General features: G+C 40.1%; 1 protein-coding gene across 1 annotated transcript in view; it reads left to right on the top strand.

Annotated features, from left to right (window-relative positions):
• LOC131992057 (astrotactin-2-like) overlaps positions 1 to 23,055 on the top strand; it is a 344,657-nt gene that overhangs the window by 304,624 nt on the left and 16,978 nt on the right. Inside the window, exon 19 of the mRNA XM_059357417.1 lies at positions 1,322 to 1,470. Coding sequence (XP_059213400.1) covers positions 1,322 to 1,470 — 149 coding nt within the window. The remainder of the gene's footprint in view (positions 1 to 1,321; positions 1,471 to 23,055) is intronic.

Here is a 23,055-nt window from a genome sequence, read left to right as displayed (position 1 = left end):
ACAGAAGATGTGTCGCATTATAAAGCCCACAGTGTTTAAGCAACACCTGTTTGTGTGACAAGTGAAGGAGCAGGAGCAGGTGAGCCATGAAATGTGCACCAACATTTTTGCCAACTTTCTGAGTTCTTTCTCCAATTTAAGGGGATGTGCATGTAAAATTTCCCATTTGAGAACCAATTTTTCCAACACCCCATGATTGCAGCACAAATACCCCATCTTGCCATGTCAACGAAAGTGAAAATAATTTTACTTCCCCATAATTTAAAACATGCTCCAAAATTTAATGGGTTCCTTCTTGTCCCATGTCAAACACTTGTACCATGTAAATTGACACAGTAGTTTTTCCGTAAGCCTGCTGACAAACCAAGCCAACTGACTGTGGCAAAAATTGTCAAAATTGCCTCCCAGTCCAATACTGTTCCTATGGGCTTGATTGCATAGTTGAACCTCAGCTTTTAAACCAACAGGGATGAAAAAAACAATTCCACAAAAATGTAGCTAAGTCCATCTGCTGATATGGATCATGTGATCTGATCAAAAATTCCAAAAGAGCTGCTAATCGGCCTTGTGATGAGTCCTCACTCTTTAGCAATACTTTACCAGTAACATATTGCACAAGTATTGCACAAGTAGTTGGAGATGCTTTTTTGGTGGTTTTGGTATTGTTGTGTTTATGGATTGTGGTTGTGGTTGTGGAATTGGAGAGGACAGGCATGGTTCCACAACCAGAGTCTTGGTCAGGCTTTCCCTGGGCCCATGCCTGCTGGCACGAAAGGGCCAGTGAAGAGTCGCTGCAGCAGCCAAATCTCCGACAGTGGCCAGTGCCAGAGTGTAAGGCCAGTAAAAACCTGCAGTACTTATTATTATTGTCTGTGAGGATGAGACTGAGTGGCATGCTTTTTATGAAAGAGGGATAAACTACCTCTCTCAGCTATTGTCACACACACAGCTGGAGGGCAGGCAAAATGGAAATATTGTTCTTTTATCTCTTTTGAGGGATTAAAGAAGGAAAACTGCACGGGGAACACTTCTGGAGAACAGGTGGCATCGGAATGCTGTTTTCTTTAAAGCTGCTGTTTGCCATCCTGTTGTCCAATGAAATACTGTATAGGCAGAGGTGTGACAGTCTCTACTCTAACATAACAATGACCACATGGGATTCCTACTTATCCATCCTAGGATTTAGTCCTTTAGGCAATGCACACAGAGTTTTATTAGAAATCTTTAGATGAAGGCAGCAAACAGTTGTGGTAACCTTATGGCCTCATGTTATCCGATTTCCATGTGTTAAACCCTGTCCTCTCTATGTTGATCCATTTAGTTTGCGATTAGCACCTTACCTGGAGCCCTCAAGCACAATGGTGGCCCTGGAGTGGATAGATGTGGAGCCTCTGATTGGATGCAAAGTTTCTGACTACATCATCCAGCATAAACGAGTGGAGGATCCGTCGGAGGCGGAAGTCTACACAGGTAGAAAAACTCAATTCAAAGTCTAAGTTGATGTCCTTTCGCTAAGTGTATAGATTCAAACACTATTATATAAAGTGAGCTAGTCTCTTGGTTTGTTATTCATCACACAGTTTTTTATGTATTTGGAACTTTTTTCCGTCATACCATTACCATGCACACAACATGAAAACACACATACACTGTATGTCATAGACTGTATATGAAGATCAATGGAATGACAGCTTGCCAAAAGTTCAGGTCAAGTAATTTATTCCCAAAGATGGTTTCTGTCATTTAGGTCATTTGTCAGGCTGATTATGTTTAAATATTTAATTTCAATGCATTTACTGATATGTTTAAGAGCTGTTATTGACTCACGATTGGTTGGGTAGGTGTATGAGTCCAATTCCAAATGAGCACAAGTATCAAGGATATTTTGGATATTTTTTTGTACAATGTGAAGAAGAGGAGACATGCTGTCCATTCCTTTGAGTTACACACACAGATACAAGTACTGAGAAAGAGAATAAGTTCTTTATGCCTATTATTTTGGTGGTTTCATTAGCTTTTTTGGGTGACAGTGGTTAGCACTGTTGGTCTTGGAGTTTCATGTCCATACAGGTTTCCTTCCACTGTCCACTGATGTGGAAATGACTCAAATTCAAGGCTCTAAATTGTCTGATTTTGTTACTCTGTTGATAGCCTTGTGACTGGCTGAAATTGGGAAAGTTTCACAAGATTCCACAGCATGATTAAGCTGCAGAGAGAAGGAAAATGCATTCTTGTGCTAATCTGCAAAGCATAACGTTACTGAGGTTAATAACTAACATGTTTGATGAGTTGGTAGTAAGAGTTAAAATTACAGTTAGAGGAAATGAGGTTCAAGTTTTGGTCTGGATACAGAACAGAAGGAAGGGCTTAGACTGAAGATGGGAGAAGATGACGTAAAGCAATTAATCAAGTGCCATAAATGGTGCTGACCATTGTGCCGTAGGGCTGAGGAAGTGGTCATGTTGTGACGAGGGGCTGGGGTGAGTCAGAGGAAGGGTGATAGGAAGGAATTTAATAATATTAGAGAAATGAGGTGGTCTGGAAGAAGCTGGCTTTAGTCATTGGGAAGTATGGACAGGCCATCCATCACCCCTGGGAGGAGTGCTGATGAAGCGTGGGCACCAGCAAGCGAGGAGAGGGTACAGACAGCTAGACACAGCCATGCTGGCAGAGGTGAGGTAGGAAGGGGCAGATGGTGAGGGTGACTCACTCTGCTATGTGCCAGTCACCACTATAAATCATGTTGTAACAGACAGTATAACACAGATTAGGAGCCATTGTTTTCGTCTTTTGTCTTTTTTTTCTCCATTTTATGTTTGTCACTGTTTATCTCTAGCTGTTAGTCATGTCTGTCTTGTTTACTTTCAACTTTCTTTAAGTATCTGAACTTTGGTGAGTGAAAAAAAACTTAATTGATCGCATTGATACGTGTGTGTTCAGTGCATGACCCTCTTAGAGAGGCGTAGGTTATGTTAATTGGCAGGAAACTCTGGCAGACTATAGGTTCTCCTTCAGTGGAAATATACTATATTATTAACTGTATAGGCATCTGGATAGCTCCCTCTTCCAATGCAAATACAGAAAACTGCAGCTACTCAAAAACCTCATTGTTCTCCAAAAACGGGGGGATTAAGACTGCTGATACAAACTTGGAAGGCATTGCAGGGATCGATTTATGAAATAATAGGGGCCTCTTAAAATGATGAGATCTTGTTCTCTGGACTCAGCAAATAAAAGCCATAGTGTCTTTTTCTCACACTTACTCTGACTTATTCTGAAATTATTGGATTTATACTCCATTTACCCACTCCTGGTTTCTTATTTAAGGACCATCTTTAAGGCACTTTTCAGGAAAATGGAAGTCTGTGTTATATAACGATAAGCTGAGATAAATAAGACGTTCAGTCTAGCCTCTGCCCTGCTCACCTTGTGGATACAAAGTAACAAATCTCATTCCTCAATGCTTTTTTCTCAGCAGTGTGCCTTTTGACATTCACACACACTCCCAGGTTGAAGCTGCCAGTGAAACCAGCCTTCTGCCGTTGGCCACTGAGCAGCTCTAATGGAGCAGTTTGGGGATAAATACTTTGCTCGAGGGCATCTTGGTGGTTTTTTTGTGTTTCTCCTTCATTTTCCCTCTTCATATTTTCCAAGACTGTGTGATGATTTGAACCAGTGAGCTTGCAGTCAAGCCTTCTACATCTAAGGGTGGGTACACACTAGAGGATTATTCGGCTGATTTACAGCAAACTCTATTTGACAATCTAGACAATCATAGGGAAAAATCCTGATCCAGTAGTCATTTAGGGCTGATATTTGGCATTATAGAGCAGTGTGAGGTGTTCCGATTTGATTTTTAAAGAGAGAATATTGTGGAAAACAAGACGCTTTGCAGTTAGATATCTATTCTGAACTCTCCCAGGGTGATCTCAGACTAAAGTTTGAGAAGTGCCAGCAGTACTCAGAGCTAATCACAGCAGTGCATTTTGAATAAACAATCGATCTTTCATAACTGGATCTGGAGGATTTCGTAGTCTAGCGTAGACAGAAAAGAAGAAAATATCCAATTAGCAGAATCAAAAAAAAGGAAAATATTTGAGCAGGATAGGCCAAAGAGAGATGCCTGGGCTTTGATGTGTGCAGGGAGAAAAAAGTAAAAATGGCAGTTCCATGGCGAGGCTATTGAAATCAGAACACAGATGGGACACAGATCAACGTAGAGTGGTGGAGAGAGAGGACTTTGACCATCGGCGACATCATCAGTAGTAAGGGCAGCACCTGCATCAAGGGGATGGGATTCAGCCGGAGCCGGCATCCACAGAAGCTCAGGCTGCATTCATATCCATTGCCAAATTGAAACACCGCTTCGGGCTGGTGTCTGAGAGAGAGGAAAGATAAACAGACAGCCACACACAGACACTCAGCCATGCTGAGCATGAGTCACACACTCAGAGCACACACATTAGCCATGTGCACACTCATACAGATGGCAGACAGAGAATGAGCGTGGAGATGCAGACACTTGGATGCAGCTCTCAATGGGTTCTCGAAGCCATGTTTCTATGTCAGTGCTGTCTAGACGAGGATATGAGATGATACTGTATCCACCCTGAGATAGATATTGTCATGGTCAGTCATTTGACAATGAGAATTAATCAGTCTTGATTATTAGCTTGAAGGTTTCCACAGATTTTGCTTCACTAACTGCAAGATGGACTTGAGTCCAGAGAATCATCCCATTGGGGAGAACATTGTGTGCTTCCTGTTTTCATTGTGTTGTTGTTTTGTTTCAGGCCTATTCAAGCAGCCCAATTTAAAATGGATAACAGGTGTATATGGGTGTTACCAATTCACCCCTGTGCTATCCTTTTTCATTTTTCATTTACAATAATTGTGTCTGTGTTAATGCATATGGCATAATTTTATTGGACAAGTAATTGCTATTTTCCTGGTTTCCACCTGAGTTATTTCTGCTGTATTATAAAGCACTATAGTGTTTGATGCAATGCATAAAGAATGTATGATGTTGTTAATCATAGACATATTCCAGACTGTTAAAAAAAACCATAGCATTTACTATGTGGAATACATTTTTTAAATAAAAGAAAAACAGTGGTATTATTCAAACAAAATGGCATTTAAAGGGTTAAAATTCTATTTTTATAATATTTGGTCGTTAAAAAAAAAGTGAAAAGTAAAAAGTAAAAGTGGAAAATAATATATAGTATTTATAACTTGGCAAAATTGGGAAAATATTGTTGTTAGCACATCATTATATGGCTGTGACAAAACAAATGGTAGTATATGCACATTTGTAATTAAAAAGCCTAGTGTGTGGCACAGTAATGCCCAAGTTTAGCCATATAAGTATAACAAGCTGTACCATATAAGTTAATGTGAATGTATATGTGAATGCATCTTTATGTATTCAATTGATGTAGGCCATAAAAACATCCCAGCAGCATTGGCAGTCGGGTCATTGACAAATTTCATCACCTCTGTGGGGATAAGTTGTTGTTTCTTAGGCATGTTTTTTTTTTACACCTCCAAATCCCCCGGCGTCACTCCCGGTTATCTCTGCAGATGAGGAGATGTATCTGTTTTGGAAAGCAGTGGGTTTTTTCCACAAGCTGGGTGACAGTTTTATCCATGTTAATAAGCTGATTCAAATGATGTAATATGCCACCCTTTTGGCTCGGGTTTTTCATCCGTACCAGCTTCCTGCATGAATGGATGCAATCATAGGGTCCTTGAAAATCTTGACAGTGAATGGTATCTTCTTCTAAGCTAATATCCATAAATGTTGCTAATGTGACTCCCTCTTGCTTTATGTAGCCTAAATTATAGAAACGATATTATGCCTCTGCTCATAACATAACATAAGGCTGCACATTTTCTTGCAGTGGGCATCAATGCTGAGTGGAAAAGTCATGTCAGAGTTTGAGTGTGTTGTTTGGAGGTGCCTTCCTAAGCTATAAACCCTCTATCATTACGGTGGGTGGTGTGAGGATAAAACTATGTTAGCTCACTGACTGTTTCTAATGCTGCCAGGGCCTCTCCTTGCAATTTGTCAATTTCTTGCTCATTGTGTTGTGGCTTACCTCCGACCCTTAACACATATACCATATAACATAACATATAACATATTTAACATATGTAATTAATATCATCAGAATCATATATTCTGCAGTCATCGTCATGATTTAGGATGGCTATGTATTTGGTTGCAAACTATGGACTGTATTGAAGGTGGGTGGATGTGGCCACCATGACGTTGTTTTGTGGACTACAGTTTTGAAGCCACAAGTTTGCAAGTGGCAACCACCGGGCTTGAAAAGTGAAGCCAATGCAGAAGTGCCTTAAACCTGCATTCTTTCTAATAGCCAGCAGGGGTCGACTCCACTGGTTGCAAAAAGAAGTCCAACTTCATGGAACTCTATAAGAAAATGACCCTACTTCTCAACTGATTTACTACCTCAGTAAATATTTTTGGTCTCAATCACTAGTCTTTTTTTAGTAAAGTCTTATTTAATACAGCATGATATTCATTTAGTAAGTTTTGGTCCCATTTAGTGGTCTCAAGTGAAGGGGCATGTCTTCTTCTTAGAGCTATGACCTTTTCGGCTGTACTAAAAGAGACTGTAAGGGGTTGGGGTTGTTTTTTTTTTTAATTACAGAACCAAGAACTGAACCTTGCTAAACAGGCTAGCTAATGCGAAAACTACATAATACTGTATTGAAGAAGATTTGAAACTAGTGATTGAGTCCATAGACTTGTTAGGGATTTTTTACAGAGGTAATAGATCAAGTGAGAAGTAGGATCATCTTCTTGTGTCATACAATTGAATATGATACAATAGAGTTGCCCCCTGCTGGCCATTAAAACGATGCAGGTTTAAGTCACTTCCGCATTGGCTTCACTTCTTAAGCCCTGAGGTTGTCTGCCCACCTCAGGTAGGACAGTTTATACATCTCCCTGTGCAATCATCTTGATACAAGGAATTAGGGACCTGAAAGTAAAAGCAGGGAACAAAATAAACTGGGATAATGAAGAAAAGTTTTATGGGTTAGAATCTCATGCTTTTTTCCCCACCAGCATGGCTTCCTGCAATCTTTCCAACGCCTTTTGCATGGCCTCTGAAACCAGGCACCACTAGGTTATATTTTTCACTTTTTCACATCTGTTGTTGACATCTCTTACCATTTCCTCTCTCTTAAATTGTCTTTGTCCCTCTTTTCGTGTATCAGGAAGGCTTAGTGAGGGATCTTTTTGTTTTGTAGCATCACTCTGTTCCTCTAACATCTGTACAAGCCATCAAAACCCTGTCTCCAATCCCCTTAGATCACCCAACTTATCAGTGCTGTTTAGAAAAGAGAAGTCATGTTTTTCTGAAGGCTTCTCCCAGGTCCCTCACAAATCTTCCCTCTGAGGTCAACAGTGACTGCAAGATAGACTTGTTGCTTTGATGTGCAAAGAGAGCAGCAAAGCCCTTATAGTGCATATATCTTGATGTTTATACTGACAAGATGCTCTATGGCAGCCCAGGGGCCTCATGTATCAAAGACTGTGCAGGCGTACTCCTGAAACTACAAAAGTACTACGCAGATTTACTTTCACATTTATCAAACTGTGCTCACGCCAGGTTCTGCGCACGGTTCGTTGATACATCCCAATCAACGTGAAATTGAGCGCACATGCATGAGCCACCAACCACGCCCCTGCTCCTTCTGCAAATAAATACGCAGATGACATGCAAATGTAAATTCACCGGCTTTCCCACTTTTCTAGAGAACAATCAAAAATCATTGTACTGCCACTGTGTGCGAGGTCGATATGCTGATCTCTGAGGTGGAGGCAGGAAAATGTGCTTTTTGGTGCTCTGAGATCAGCAAGAAGCGCAAGCAAACTGAGTGGCAAGGTGTCACTGTGGCTGGTAACGCAGCCGGATCAGAGACCCCAACCATGCCTGAAGTAGAATGGTCTGACATTAGGGTGAGTTCAGAGAAGTTACAAAATCATGTAATACATTGTGTACAGGTGTATCTCAACTAATTAGAATGTCATGGAAAAATCAATTTCCAGTAGTTCAAGTCAAATAGCCCCAACCAAGTACTGAGTGCATATAGATGGACATACTTTTCAGAGTACTTTTTAAAATTGGTCTTTCGTAATATTAAAAGTTTTTTGAGACACTGAAAGAATTACTTTTGAATTTAATTACTGACATAAATAAACTTTTCCATGATTTTCTAATTTATTGAGATGCACCTGTACGTGTCATCCTGGGCCAGTAAATCATTGAGGTCCCTAAACACACACTCCCTCAGAACTCTACCGTTGTCTATGTCCTCCAGCCCCAACAGAGCAGCCATTATGTAATGCGTGCCAAAATCAAGTTTACACAACAGTTTATAAGCCACACTTTGCCTATACTTTGTTGTCCTAATTAATGATCACATACGGGATCAATTATGCACCACACCTGACTTATTCTGGATGCATTTTCCCACCTACACGTTTTTTCTTCAGGGAGAGAGGGATCTGTGCTTCATGGATCGCTGTGCACCTGTCATGTTTAGCTCCATGTTAAAAAAAAGGGAAAACTGTCGTCCATCGTGACTTTGACAGTGATTAAGGCATGATATGTGTGAAAAATGTGTTTCACTAGGTTTATATTGCGCTCCATATTAATCATAATCAGAAATACTTTATTGATCCCCAGATGGAAATTCAGTTTCTCTCCAGTTACTCCAAGAAGAATAGAAAGATATAGAGAAATATATGGATATTATAATAGTAGAAATAGCAAAAATATTTAGACTTGAAAAAATATACAAACATAAAAAATAAACACACTTGACCTTTTTCCATGGCTCTTTCAAGGCTCTTTCAAGGCTGTCAGTTCCAAATACTAACAATGCATACACAGCATCAACAGGTTTCTGTATATTAGTAACTCATGTGAGAGTATTCGTGCCCTCTCGTAAATACTCTGACATACAGCAGGATTGATCTAAGTGCTCACAGCAGTACATCACAACTGGTTGTCTGCTTGTTGGCTCTTAAATAAAAAAAGTCACGTCTTTTACAGATACCTCTCCCTTCTTTCCTTGAATGTCTCCTATTTCTACATAATAGAGCCAGAGCTTTCTTTTCCAAAATGTGAGAAGCCATGCACCTGTTCAACTTACCTCCTGACAACTGCTTAAATGCCACTAATGTTTGAACCCATGGCTCATCATAAGAAATGCTGATATACCTTCTAAATGATGCCATAGAAGCTGAAAAGTTTAGATTTCTTAAATAGCCTCAGAATAAAAAGCACTGCATAAACATTTTTCATGAATGTTCTGACCGTTAACCTGCTGTATACCAGCATTAATGGGAGACCAAGGAATATGTATATTAAACTATTATTTATAATACAAATTGCTGAAATAATACGTGCTGTTTGACTTGCAGAGAGATAAAAAATTGAAAAGCCTTGAAATCAGTGGAATATGCCATGTTCATGTTTTATTAGCTATAAAGATTTGTCTGGTCTCTCTCCCATTCAGACAGATTTCCACCTGTTCTGGCCCTGGACAAGCCAATCATAGCCATTTATATAACATGGGGCGAGTTTGATATGATGACTGGCATCCAGAACAACTCATAAAACTCAGATCAAACTGTCGAACTAGGCAGCACTGATCAAATATGAATCAAGATTCTTTTACTACCCATTTTACTGCCTCAAATATTTTCCAACACATTTTAGCGTGTAATGGGTATCTGTACTCGTTGATATCGACCCTTGGAAATCATAAATCGAAAATGGACTGAGAGGTTCCACAGCAAATGATTATTCCAGACTAAAACATTTTAGTTTTGCACTGCAACCTTGGTTCTATGGGCATAAGTGTAAGCCAATAAAAGGCATTTTACCACTCTAATTTGAAATGTTTACTTGCCGGCCAATCAGGAGCAGCTATTTTGGAAGATAAAAGGGTACAAGGTTAATTCATTCAGTCATTATCCTTAACTGCTTAAACTGGGGTTGTGGTGGGCTGGAGATGATCTGAGCTGACATTGGGTGAAAGGCGAGGTACACTCTGGACAGGTCGCCAGACCATTGCAGGGCTGACACAAAGAGAAAGACCTACGGGCAATTTAGATTCACCAATTAAACCTGCATGTCTTTGGATTGTGGGAGGAAGCTGGAGGACCCGGAGAAAACGCAAAAGAATATATATTCGAACCCACAAACCTCCTGCTGTGAGGTTAAAGTGCTAACAACTACACCACCTGAGCACAAGGTTGACAAGTTATGAATTTTTACCGGTAGACAAAGAACTAGGGCCACACTTTATAACCATTTTCATTCCTCCGCACGATGATAGCTTTGGCCGGAGGCATTATGTTTTCAGTTTGTCTGTCCATCCATACAAAGCCTCTGCACTCCTCTGTAAAAAATAGACTGTGATGTGAAGGCAGCCTATTTCTGATGGGAAACTATTCTTTGGCATCATATATGAAAAGTGATAACTTACATTTTGTCAAAAACTTGCATGCAAAACCTTTTATTGAATTCCTTTAAACTTTCACAACATATATTTCTATCTGGGCAGACATGGCGTATAACCGTGACGCACTAATTCTACTTTTTATATCCGTCTGCATACCAATCTGCATCCACTAAGAAGAGGACATGGGGGGGAACCCTGGCATCACACACAGACAACATCATTAAGGCAACTCTATCAATAAGAGCCCACTCTAAACCTTGATTGATAACAATGGAAATTAGGACACTCAACCTTACCCTGTAGAACAGAGGGATGCTGCCAACCACTTCTGCTGGCTGGAGGGACTCCAGCATTTTTCCACACATACTGTCCATTTGTCAGTGCAGTGGGCCCGCAGGGAACCAGACACACACAACTGCAACTTAAGCCATACACGGTCAGCAATCATGAACACACCAACAAACATGCACTTAATGAAGGTGGGGGCACACACGCAGGGCAGGTCCATAGAGGCTGTGATCATCTCAGTTCAGAACAATCGACCCGTCCTTGCAGCAAAGTTGAAGGTGGGGACACTGTGACAACAAAAAGTCTCCAGAAAAGATAAAACCAAAGAAAAAGAGAGATGGTGCAGTAAAGCCTTCATGTACTTTGGGGAAGTTAGTGCCAAGGGATCCATGCCCAGGAACATACAACAGAGCAGTAAACAATGCGATTTTTGGAGTGGATTTAAATGGAAGGGAGAATGTCTTGCATGGGAGATACAATCACAAGCCAATTTTCTCTGATAGGGGGTTCCCAAAAAACTGTCACCATTGAAGATAAACACCTGCTGTTAGCTCACTGAGACTGTGTGCTCAACATAGCATGTCAGCATGCACGCACAACGTGAGTGGTGCAGGGAGTGGAGAACAGCCGCCACATCAGTGGAGGGTGTTTATTCACAACATCCATCCTGTCTTTGTCACGGAAAACTAACAGCGAGGATGAGGGTATTGCAGACACTGTTATACTGCCAAGATCTAGGTCCTGCGGGTTAGCATAGAAGAAGTCTGAACACGGCTAGTGCCAGATGTACAGATGGAGCAGACAGAGAGGGATCACCTGTTCCTACAAGGCCAGTAAGGCAAGAGGGGCACTGACTCACTGAGATGAAGCGTAGGTGAAAATGAGGTCATCCCAGATTGCAGTTAATCGTCTCAACGGGGTGTATTCAAGTGCTGAAAGAAAGCAGATGCAAAGGTGAGATTTAATGGCCATGCACCGTCTCCAAACATGATAACTCATCCTGATTGGCAGGCAAATTCAAACATAAATTTTGGTGCCTTGTTTGGCAGAGGAGATTAATTAAGCTTGTACGCCCTGTTAGAGGGCACTGAATGTGTGGAACAGAACTATAATTAAAGCAAACCCCAATAATCAGTCGTATTTAACATTGATTAACTGCTATTTTCTCTCCTTGTCTACTTATGTTATGAGACATGAAGCAAAAGTCTGATATGATTTGACCAAGTGACCAATACTATATAGAGAAAATCTTTCTGTATCTGTAAACATTATGTACGTGTATTGTGATTTATCATAAACTGCATCTATAGAAACATATTAGTGGGCAAATTTGGAAAGCAAATAAATTAGCATTTATGGTTGCTTTAATGACTGCATTATTCTGTACTCATAGCAGTAATGAATATATATATATTGAAAAATAGATCAGAGCAATTAATTAACAACATTGGCTTTAACAGGCTATGTACCATTACTGGAGAAGGGAAACCATGCATTGCAAGTACATGTCTGCCTGCTTTTATTTTTTCTCTTATAATTAAAAGAAAGTTCTATAGACTGTTTTATATTATACTCTATCTTCCAGACTACTTGTTCCTACCCTAATGGACTCAGACCCTTATGTAGTTTATTTTACAATCTCTTTCTCCTCCCTTGAGTTCAGTCACATTAATGATGGATATGAGTGATCCACTTCACTGGGCCTCACACAGGCCTCTAGATGGCACACCAAGGCAGAGACAGCATTCACAGAGAAACCAGTTGGATAGGCAGTGCTGATGTATTACTGTGGGGCTCAGCATTCCTCTACAGCAATAGGTCAAACCAGCTGCGATATGTAAGAAGATATTGAGGATCACAGATGATATTAAGAAATTTGATAAGAGCATTAAAATGCTAGAAAATCCCCTAGAGGTAGCTTTAATGCTCGAAACTGGGCAAAAATAAGTGACAAAGCAAAAAAGGATTAGCAACTATAAGTTACATGATGATGTATACACATCTATCGCATGTCCTTTCAACCTGTGCTTTAAACCTGTGATCAGATTACAAAACAACCCTGCCAATAACAAGGAAGTCACCTGGTTTCACTTTAATATAATATAGCCAGGTAATCTGCCTTAAAACATAACTGAATGAACACCTTTTACAGTGGTCACAACTGCAGATTGTTTTGCAAAAGGATGCAAGAACATGTTTTAACTGTATGGAAATAATTAGTGGCTCACCTACACTATAATGTCAGACATCCTCAAGCTCTGTTTCCTGACTATCTCACTGGGAGTTCCCAGAAAAAAAATGGAAGGCGGCAAAAATGTTATGATATTTGTGATGATATGATAAAAAAAAAGGCTTAACAAAAAGAACCTCTTATTGAATTCAGAATGCGACCCCATCATTACATTTTTACAATCCCTCTATTGTCTCGTTAACTGCCAATTTTTCGTGGCTTCTCCTTAAATCACAGTTGTGCTGAGGTGACACTTTTTTTGTGAATGCGCTCATCAGCGTAGCACTGTGCTTCCCACAACCCCTCACATGAATGCACACACTTAGCGTTAATTAAAAACCTGTGAGTCTCTGTGTTGCGTCATCGCTCCATGATACCTGATTTTGTGGCACGACGAATAAGTGGCACAAAGGAGAATTCCGAGATCTGGCAGGAAAAAGGACAAGAGATTGTATGAAAACATGGAAAGGCACAGAAAAATGGGAAGGGGGGGAAAAAGACAAAAAGGAGTGGAAAGAGAGATCACAGTGTAGAGGAGTGGAAGAGGGACGCAGACAGCAGCAGAGGGTTACACAGCAATGATGTCACCTCATGCTGGCACTGTTGGACTGAGAAACAGATTACCCATTTGATCTTTGCCCTTATTTTTATTTTCATTTTCCTCCTTCCAGCTCCCACAGCCAGCTTATTGGGACATGGACCTTACTCTCTTCTGTCACATACCTCTCTACTTCCTTCATGTCCCCCTTTTCTTCTGCGATCAGCGGTATCCCCCACCCCTGTTTATGTAACAGCTCCATTATTGGTTGAGACCAAGAATGCCCCCCAATGCGTCGATAAGCCCTCATTCAAAGAGATTGAATTATATGGAGATAAACGGTGTCCTTGAGCATGGGTGCAGATAACAGATTGGAGTGACACAGCTGACTCTCTTTGTTTTGTTAATTAAAGATGACCTCATCGCTAAAAATGGACGCTGTGCACCTCCTCGTCACGAGCCTCGCCATCAGCAGATTGCAGATTGCAGGCAGGGGGCCAAGGGCTTTCTGCATTCCCTTTCCCTTTTTGCTTCCTTTCCTATTTTGCCTCTTCACACACACATTGTTAGTCTCTCTCCCTTTGCTATAGGTCTAGACGTTTGTGGTTTCTTTTTTTTTTTTGTCCCTCCGTCTCTCAGTAACTATAACACTCCCTCTGTGTCCCTTATGTAGATATGGACACTTAATGTGTGTTAATGGAACTTCTAACTCACACTGATGGATCTGTGCTGGAATTGTAATTAAGACAAGATGAGGATACTGCCCCTCAGTGCCTTCTTTTTGCATTCATCATTTTGTGTTGTGGGCCATTTTGTCACCATCAGTCATAGGGAAAATGATGAGATCTCTGTGTGATATGAAGCATTGGCACAACTCACAGTAGTCTGGACTTGATCTTTGTTGAATTTGGTGCTGGCTAAAAATCAATTTAAAATGCATTTAAGCATTAAATCAGGATTGATTAGTCTTACTTTACAATTCAGGGCATTGCAAACACTTAAATTGCTAGAAATAAATATGCCTGTGCATTAATAAACAGGAAAGGACCAACAAGCATGCATAGATTTATTTAAATCAATTATAATCATTGCCTAGACAGCTGCCCAAATTTCATGTAATGTCCCAGCATCTACTTTTTCTCTTACACCTGTTAAAAGCAGTGTATTTTTTTGTGGAAGTAAACAATAGAGTAGTTTATTGTGTTGTTGACAGCCAACTGAATACCCCTACGGTGACCCCCCCCCCCCCCCCCCCCCCCCTTTCCAAACATGTCGTAGAACTATGGTAGTCATCAGGTCACGTAAAAATGCAAAAGGCCGTCTAAAGAGCCAGTGTTTGGTTTATCCTTTGTGGGCAACTGTAGAAACATGACAAAGTGACCTTTTAATATAGCCCTGTGAAATGGCACATAAAACTGTGATAACAAAATAATTTTCATCAAAAATAAAAGGGCAAATAGACCATGAACACTTGTAATCTCAGTTTTATGGGAGCTCAAACTGTAGCAATAGAACTAGAGTTACAAATTATAACCACTGATGAATTTACATATGCTTTTACATTTTTTTGCAAGGGGGCAAAAAGCAAGCCACTCTTAGTTACAAGCCTGCTAATATTGTACAGAAAATACAAAACACAACAACACATATACTAGTCAGTATACTGGGTAATTTTGCTGGCACAAACTGGGCTCAGTGTAAGTGACGAGCCACAATTGCTCACCCTACACACCCCACAGAGCCAGCTGAAGTCATCAGAGCCCACCAGTCTTGTGGTACAGCAGGTGCAGGATGGCAGTGCACATCAAGCAGTCAATACAGTGCAGCATCACAGTAAGACACAAGCCAACAGCCTGTCAACACCCACAGGTCTATTCTTAGTGCTAAGTACAGACCCAGGGGGAGACAGAGCCACAGTAAAAGGAGCCGGGGGCAGTAAAAACAGACCACACACGGGTCACGTCAAAATGGTAGACATGGACGCAGGGGGCCATTAGTCTGTGATGAACCATAACACCTGACCCAATTTCTTGCTATGCAGAAAGGGCAGGGGCAGCCCATTGTTCAACAGCACGTCATTCTCAGGTTCCTGGAACCAGTGCGCCCCAAAGTTCTGATGAACAGGCACGACAACCACCACGTCGCCGCTGAATATCAGCACTTGCAGACGTGAGATGGGGCTGCTAATATTGGAGATTGCTCAGTAGATTTATATTTGGTGAGAAAAAATTTTGCGTCCAACTTTCCGTTGGACTATCAATAAGGAACTGCAGATTTGCCATTAGTTGTTATATTTGTGCAGCTATGACCTCATTTGACCTGATACCTGCAGTATCATCAGTCCACAGTGCAACAGAAAATGTTATAGTACCACGTTTGATTGACAGGTTGTCAGTGAAATTAAACATTAAATTTGTCCCAAGGGATACTCAAATAATTAATAATCCAATTTTTGTCATTTCATCTGCTGAACTTGTTTTACTGTGTTTCCATTCAGACCCATTTGTCACTTTAGCTTCAAATATCACCTTTTAATTTTGATTTTAACATGGCCTGGATGGAAACTCAATTATTATGAGCTAGGGGGAAGTTGATTAATTTCAGATAACTGCAAGGCACTGATGCAATATTCTTATTATTCTTGCAAATTAAGGCATTATCAAGATGTAAGACTTCCACCAAACTCTTCGTTGTTTTACTTACTGCTCAACAACAACATGCAATCTCATCAGTCAATACATGTTGACTAACTCATTGTTTTGTTGGAAAGTTTGTTTCGTGAAAAGATAATAATTCAATTTGGGAAATGAACATTATGTTGTAGAATGCATGCCTCAGTTATTGTAAGTGGCATTGGTTCCAATATAATAAGATGTGGTTGGCAGTTTGTTTGGGAAAATTCAGTTACTTGATCATCAATTCTTGGAAATACTGTTGTGATTTTTATTCCTATTGGGGGCCATGTTTCTGGGATTTAGGTGTAGCCAGCAAATATCCAGATAATGAATATTTAGGTAAAGACCTCTGCTTCCATGTGCTGATTATTGTTGAGAGTCCGATAAGCAACTTGAGGCGCAAGATGTGACGTCTACAACCGGATTGTTTCACAAGTAGCCAGCTTAGTTAAGTTAGCTACGATAACAAAAAGCTGTCATTGTCAGACGAAAGCCAATGGGCTCGGAGGTTGCAATTTGGCCAATGTGTTCTGGTTCTTTTGCTCTCCACATGGACTGTTTACCTGCATGTAACCAACGTCTGCTCAAACGTGATTGGGCAATAGTACTCGGACTATAAATGGATGACAAATAGATCCAGAATGCATCCCATTCCCAAATATGGTTCTGTCGCCCACAGATTCTGAGATACAGATTCATTGATATGCATATATTTGTTTCTAGAGATTAATATATGTATAACCAGCAGCAGATAATTGCAACGAGTATGTATTACACAAGACTTGCATGGTAATGGCACAAGGATAGTACGAACACGCTTCTGCATCAAAGTATAAGCACATAATTCCATTCCAATCTATTTTAGCCTTCTCTCTCAAACCATGAAAAAAAAAACGTTTTCCATAAATAAATGATGTATCTTTCTGCCAGCACAATGCCTCAGCAGGGTTGTCCAAAGGGATGTCCCTCTACCTGATTAGAAAAACTTGGACAATCGTGTGCAACTCAACCTGCTTGGAGAAATCTATTTCCCACAGTGCTTTGTTCCTACCTCTAAATATCTGCCTCGGATGACGTTAGTAAATACCCATAACTCACTTGCAACCCCCTCCCACATGTTTTATTTTACCTTGAATTTCCTGCCATAGGTGGCATTGTGTGACATTAGGTTCCATGTGACAGTTTGTGTGTACCTGAGTAATGTCTACTGTGTGTGTGAGAGGGAGAGAGGAAGGGAGGAAGGTGACGTTGTGGAGGCTCAGTGTGGGGAGTGGAGGCTTGAGTGTTGACAGTTTAACAGAAGAGGCCCCGAGCAGGTTTGGCAGCCCACAGGAAATATAAAGCTTGTGATTTGTTTGTTAATATAAAGCTTGTGTTTTGTTTGTTTAAAAAGAGTCCACTGTGCAATTGCCTGGACTGATAATAGGTCAACACACAGTAAAACAGAGGAGAGAAATAAGGTAGTCTGAGGACAAATAGAATTGTAATTTGAGAAAGAGAATGAAAGGATGAACAGAAAAAACACGTGAGGCCAGCACATACTGTATACTGTGAATATGTCCATGAAGCAACTCATTGTTTCATTTTGATTTATTTTTACAACATGTAAATGTATTGAATAATTTAAAATACTAGTAAAATGATGATCTTCTGGTCATGAAATAGCTAAAATTAGTTTGTAATGCTCTCATGTGCCCAGGCTTGTGCAACTGATTGTGCTCAATTTCAGAATTTTTGCCACCCATGAGATGTTCTTTTTATTATGTGACATTAAATACATTTATTGTAGATATAGAAAAGCCTCCCGACATAGGAAACAAGAAAACATATGTGAATAATTTAATAATTCATCTACCGTAGAAGATGTTGTTTCTGAGTTACCAAACTTTGCATAACTTTATGTAATATATTTTTTCCATGAATGTATGTATGTATGTGTATGTCCATAAATATATATATATTTATGTATACATGTATAAATCTAAGACAGTAAAACAACAGTGCCTTATTACAGTGTTTTTCCTTCAGCCACTTTCCCTCACATTTCCTCTTTGAGCAGAAAAAAACTCGTAATGTGTGAACCCACTGACCTTGAAGATTTATACCTTCACTCACTCACACACACACATGCACACACACACACACACACACACGGCTAATGGCTAAGGCAATTACACTGTGCCTGAATTCAGTGGCATAATTGAAATGATATGTCGGGGATAACAGTATAGCAAGTCTAGCTTCCAACATCAGGGAATGCCGACATGTGCACACCTGTCCCCACATCCTAGGACAAACAAGGTGAACGTGTGATATGTTCATTGTGTATGCATGTGTTAGTTTATAATCCCACTCTTGTTTGTCTATTCCTCCACTGTTGCAATTGTGTTATTGCCTTTTCCCCGCCTACAGCTACTATTCACCCCATGCTGCCCACAGAGTAAGGAGCTTTCTTTGAATTTCTCCAACTGTGCCCACCCCCTCCTTTTTTCTGTTTTGTTATGTGCCAAGGTTTTTTGAGAGGGGTTTTCCTCGTCTTCTTAGAGAATTTGGGTGAGTCTGGGTCAGGGACTGTTGCTGTTGTGCGCCCGCAAAGCCCTTGGAGATGTTGTATATGATATTGGGTTTGTACAAATAAACTTGATTTGACTTGTTTGCAACTACATCATAGTTATGAGGCCTGTGTGTATTTGGATCGGAGCAGCTCTCTCTGTGTGCTGTCCGTCAGCCCATCTTGTCATGTTCCCATGATTTGCTATTATTTGTTCCCCCTTCTGCTTACTAAAAAGGTCACCTGGCATTTACCATGAGGTTTTAATCGCCATGTAAGCTGGAGAACACGCAAAATGGCTTTTACCGTAATAGAATTTCGGGGGCCTTAATTTTTGCCAGCTGTGTGCTGTTTTGGCTTTGGTATTGACAGAATTGTTGACGGACCACAGGCCTACCCCTGAGGAACCCCTCAGAAGGGTAGAGCCATTAATGCTGCTTCTGGGTGGGTTTTGATATCTTATTCTAGCGTTAATGGATTTGATTTTGAGTATTATTAACTAATTCTAGATTGGTATGCAGGCACTTAAAAGCTACCACCTTGGAGGCAGTACATGATTGAATGTCCTCCAGACATGGCCATACATGTGTGCCAAGGGCTTGTAAAAACACTTCCAGTTTAGCAGTTGAGTCATACCATCATTGCATGTGTGAACACTCCACATTCGATTCATCACCCCGTGTCATTTCCTCACCCCAGTCTCCACTCCCCCATATGCACACACATACACGCTACCCGGCTTCCTCACCTCACCTCTTCAGCAATACTGAATGAAAGCAGGTATCTTCTTTGTTGAAGAGTGGCAAGGTGATAATAAAGGGAGTATGTTAACGAAAACCAGGGCTTCACCAAATCCAGAGATATGTTTTGAGGCATTGAGTGATACATAGATATAAGTATTTCTAAGTAAGTCCATTGTTTTAGCATTGTCTTTATCTAGGGTTTCTAACATGTGCTGCTGATTCATAAACTGTTGTTATACAGCAAGTGTTGCTGGAATTTCCGCTTTCTCGACTTTACATCAAGCAGCAGCTTGATTAGAAGATATATACTGTAGAGTGAGACCACTACCATATGTTCACAGTTTAAAGCCAAGTTTTAAAAGATTAACACATTGTTTTAGTTCGGTTCAAATCTTGAGAATGAATTTTGGCCTTGCGTTCAAGGTTCTGCAGTCATAAGATCAGACACAAAAATCTGTTTTCCAGTTTGACCGCTTGTATGAATGCTCGTAAATAATGTTTGCTTTGCTTGGTAATGGTTACATGCAGTGAACAGTATTTAATACCTTTCATCAGTTTGAATGAGCCAGCACTGTCTTTCAGTGTGTTTTCATCAAGCTCTAAAATAACTTTTTTTTTCAAAGAAGAACATGTGCTCCTAAAAAAATTAAGAGCACATAAAGAAACTCTGGAGCACGGTGAACATTTTTAAAGTAAGATTCATTTTTTGACAAATAATGCATTATGTGTGTGTCCGTGCCCCTTGGGTCTATTGTTTTTCCAACCCGCCTTAGATGAAACCCATTGATGTATAATAACATTTGACATTCCATCCATGAAAAAATCAAGCCAGCTTGATATGACAAGTTTTGAATGAGGAAGATCTTGTTGATACTGTCGACTGAATGAATTTATCAGACCAGAAATTGGACAAAAACTAACTCTGGCACTCTGCGCCGAATTCCAATGTTGCCAACTCCACGTAAGGAAAGTAGTTATTGCCTGTCCTAAAAGTCGCTAGAAGTCGATAAATGACGTCATCAATAAATTTGCATAATTTACCATGTGCACGGACTTGTAAGAAAAGTCGCTAAATATAGCGACAAAGTCGCTAAGTTGGCAACACTGCCGAATTCCCTGCTGCTCGAAACTACTTTGCTGGGAGTGGATGGCAGCTCTGCGGAGTTAGCTAGCTAGCAAACTTGCTAATTCCATCATGTTTATATGCTACACTGGTTACAGAAAATGAGCCAAACAAGTTCTTAGTCATTTGGCAAAAGTGTGTGGATGAAACATTAAGTTGTTCTGTTTTAGTTTTAGCAAATGGCTACTTGGCTAGCTAGCTTGCTAATTTCACTGTGCTTTTATGCTCGACTAGCTACAGAAAATTAGCTAAAAGTGGGATGGTGCCTTTGTACTCACTCCCTGTTTCTTGGAGACAGCTTTGCCAAGAGGAGCCTGGGTGGCAGCTTTAGAGACGGACTAACTAGCCAGATGCCCGTCTCTAGAGCTATTGTCTAATGTTCTGTGTACTGTGATGGTATTGCATACCGTACCTTTAAATAATTAGGAAGAGAGGGCAGAATCATGAATTAGACTTTCAGTTACAGTGTCAGTTACATATGCACCATACATTTTGCTTTCCTTTGCTTTGGGGGGTTTATATATAACAACTGTCATATTTTCCATGAAATAAGAATGTTTCAGTATCTAATTTTTATTACTTGCAATTGTTCACTTTTTGCAAACTGACATTTCCACATATGAAAGGCCAATATCAACCCCTTTACAGTGTGCACATGACGGTACATTGTGTACCCCCACTAAGCCTGCGTACTGTTCTTATATTTATGTAATTGCATAACAGTTTATAGCTTTCAGATGGCTGTGTTTAAAGAGAGTTTGACCCATGGAATGTGTGGTAGAGTTTGCTAGGTAAGGGTATATGATTGTTAAAAGAGCTCAAACACACTGTGTGTTCTCCTGCTGTATCCTTAAATTGATAATTATACAGTAAGCCAGTCGAGCCACTGAAGACCAGACCGAAGACATTTGTCTTTTGTTTAGTCTTCCAGATGGATCAAAGCTACTTAAGCACTCCCTTGTGCTGTCAGTGACATAAGTGGTCTATTCACACAGTACATGTAATGTCCAATTATGACACGTTGCCTCATGTCACTAAGCTAAACTAAGCCCTTAATGCCCTTTCTATTTATGCCTATGGGAGACATAACAACTTTCTAACTATGTTAGTACACATGGGTATTGTCATGGAAAGTTTGTTTTGGATCCAAACTATTAAAGTAATGCTGCAAATTAGCTACAATATAAACACTATGATCCACACATTTTATAATGGCATAATCACCGCATTGCGTTCCAATACTTTTGACCTCTATGGATATTTTGCAATGCAGATAAAGACTTAGTAAATCACCTTGTTGTTCCCTCGTCTTTGTCACGTGGTGGGTCATAATATGCAGGGTGAAATGAGCCAGGTGTTTTATTACATAGATCCATCGGAGAAGCCATCATTGGAACTTGTTTGGAAAAACCTCCAAAATACCCTTGGCAATGATATAAAATTCTGATTTAAAAATTTCAAAAATAAATGAATAAGCTCTTTAGGAGCCATTAGCTGTCAGAAGAACCTTACAGGATGCTGAATGGTCCTGTCCACTGAGGTTTTGATATTATTTGAGGCCTGACAAGGTTGTTGATTCCCATTGTGTTTCATCAAGCTACTGCCATTTTCTGTCACATTTTTAGTAGGAGAAAAACTTGTGACCCAGCAATGGAAGGGTAGCCATTGGTGAGCACAGTCTGTCTGCCATTTGATTTTTGCAAGTAAGGATCATGTTATAATCACATACATCAACTCCACCGCGACTTAAACACAAGTCACAAGTGGTTGCTCCTGACCTGTACTGTAGTCACGCATCAGCTTGATTTATTCTGATTATCAAAACATCCATTGACATCACCATTCCTCTCAATGACCACATCCAAAATCATAAAACATCAGAGCGCTCACTGTCCATTTTCCTTTTCCTCTTTCATTGTTTGTCTCTTTTTCTCTTACTTTTTTTTATACACTCTGGACCATGGTGTATTTGGAGCGGTCTCTTTCTGCTTATCCTTTGTGAAGTGGCAGAAATCTGGCTTTTAGTTGGCATTCCTCTCGTAGCTGCTTGCAATAAAAGGTGGAGGGATAGACTTGAAAGGCTAGAATGAACGCAGGTCAAATCAGGTCAACAGTCAATCTTAAATAGAACGTTACCAAATATTTCGGCAAAACATTAAGTGGTCTGCTAGGGTTGATTAACTGTTCTACCATTTAAAAAAAACATTATTAGGGTAGTGAATATATCACAGAAGGTTTAATTCTGAATCAGTGCAGCTGGCCCTAACTAACGTAAAAAGTGTAGCTAAAAATACTGAGCCAGGTTGTACATGCACAGTGCAAGCTATAAAGTATAAAATACTGATATCATGAATTGTATCACGCCAAAACAGTTTTCTGCAAGTTTAGTGTAGCCATA

This window comes from Centropristis striata, chromosome 19 (genome assembly GCF_030273125.1).
Source record: "Centropristis striata isolate RG_2023a ecotype Rhode Island chromosome 19, C.striata_1.0, whole genome shotgun sequence".
Lineage (NCBI taxonomy): Eukaryota > Metazoa > Chordata > Actinopteri > Perciformes > Serranidae > Centropristis > Centropristis striata.
This window is presented reverse-complemented; position numbering and strand designations above follow the sequence as displayed.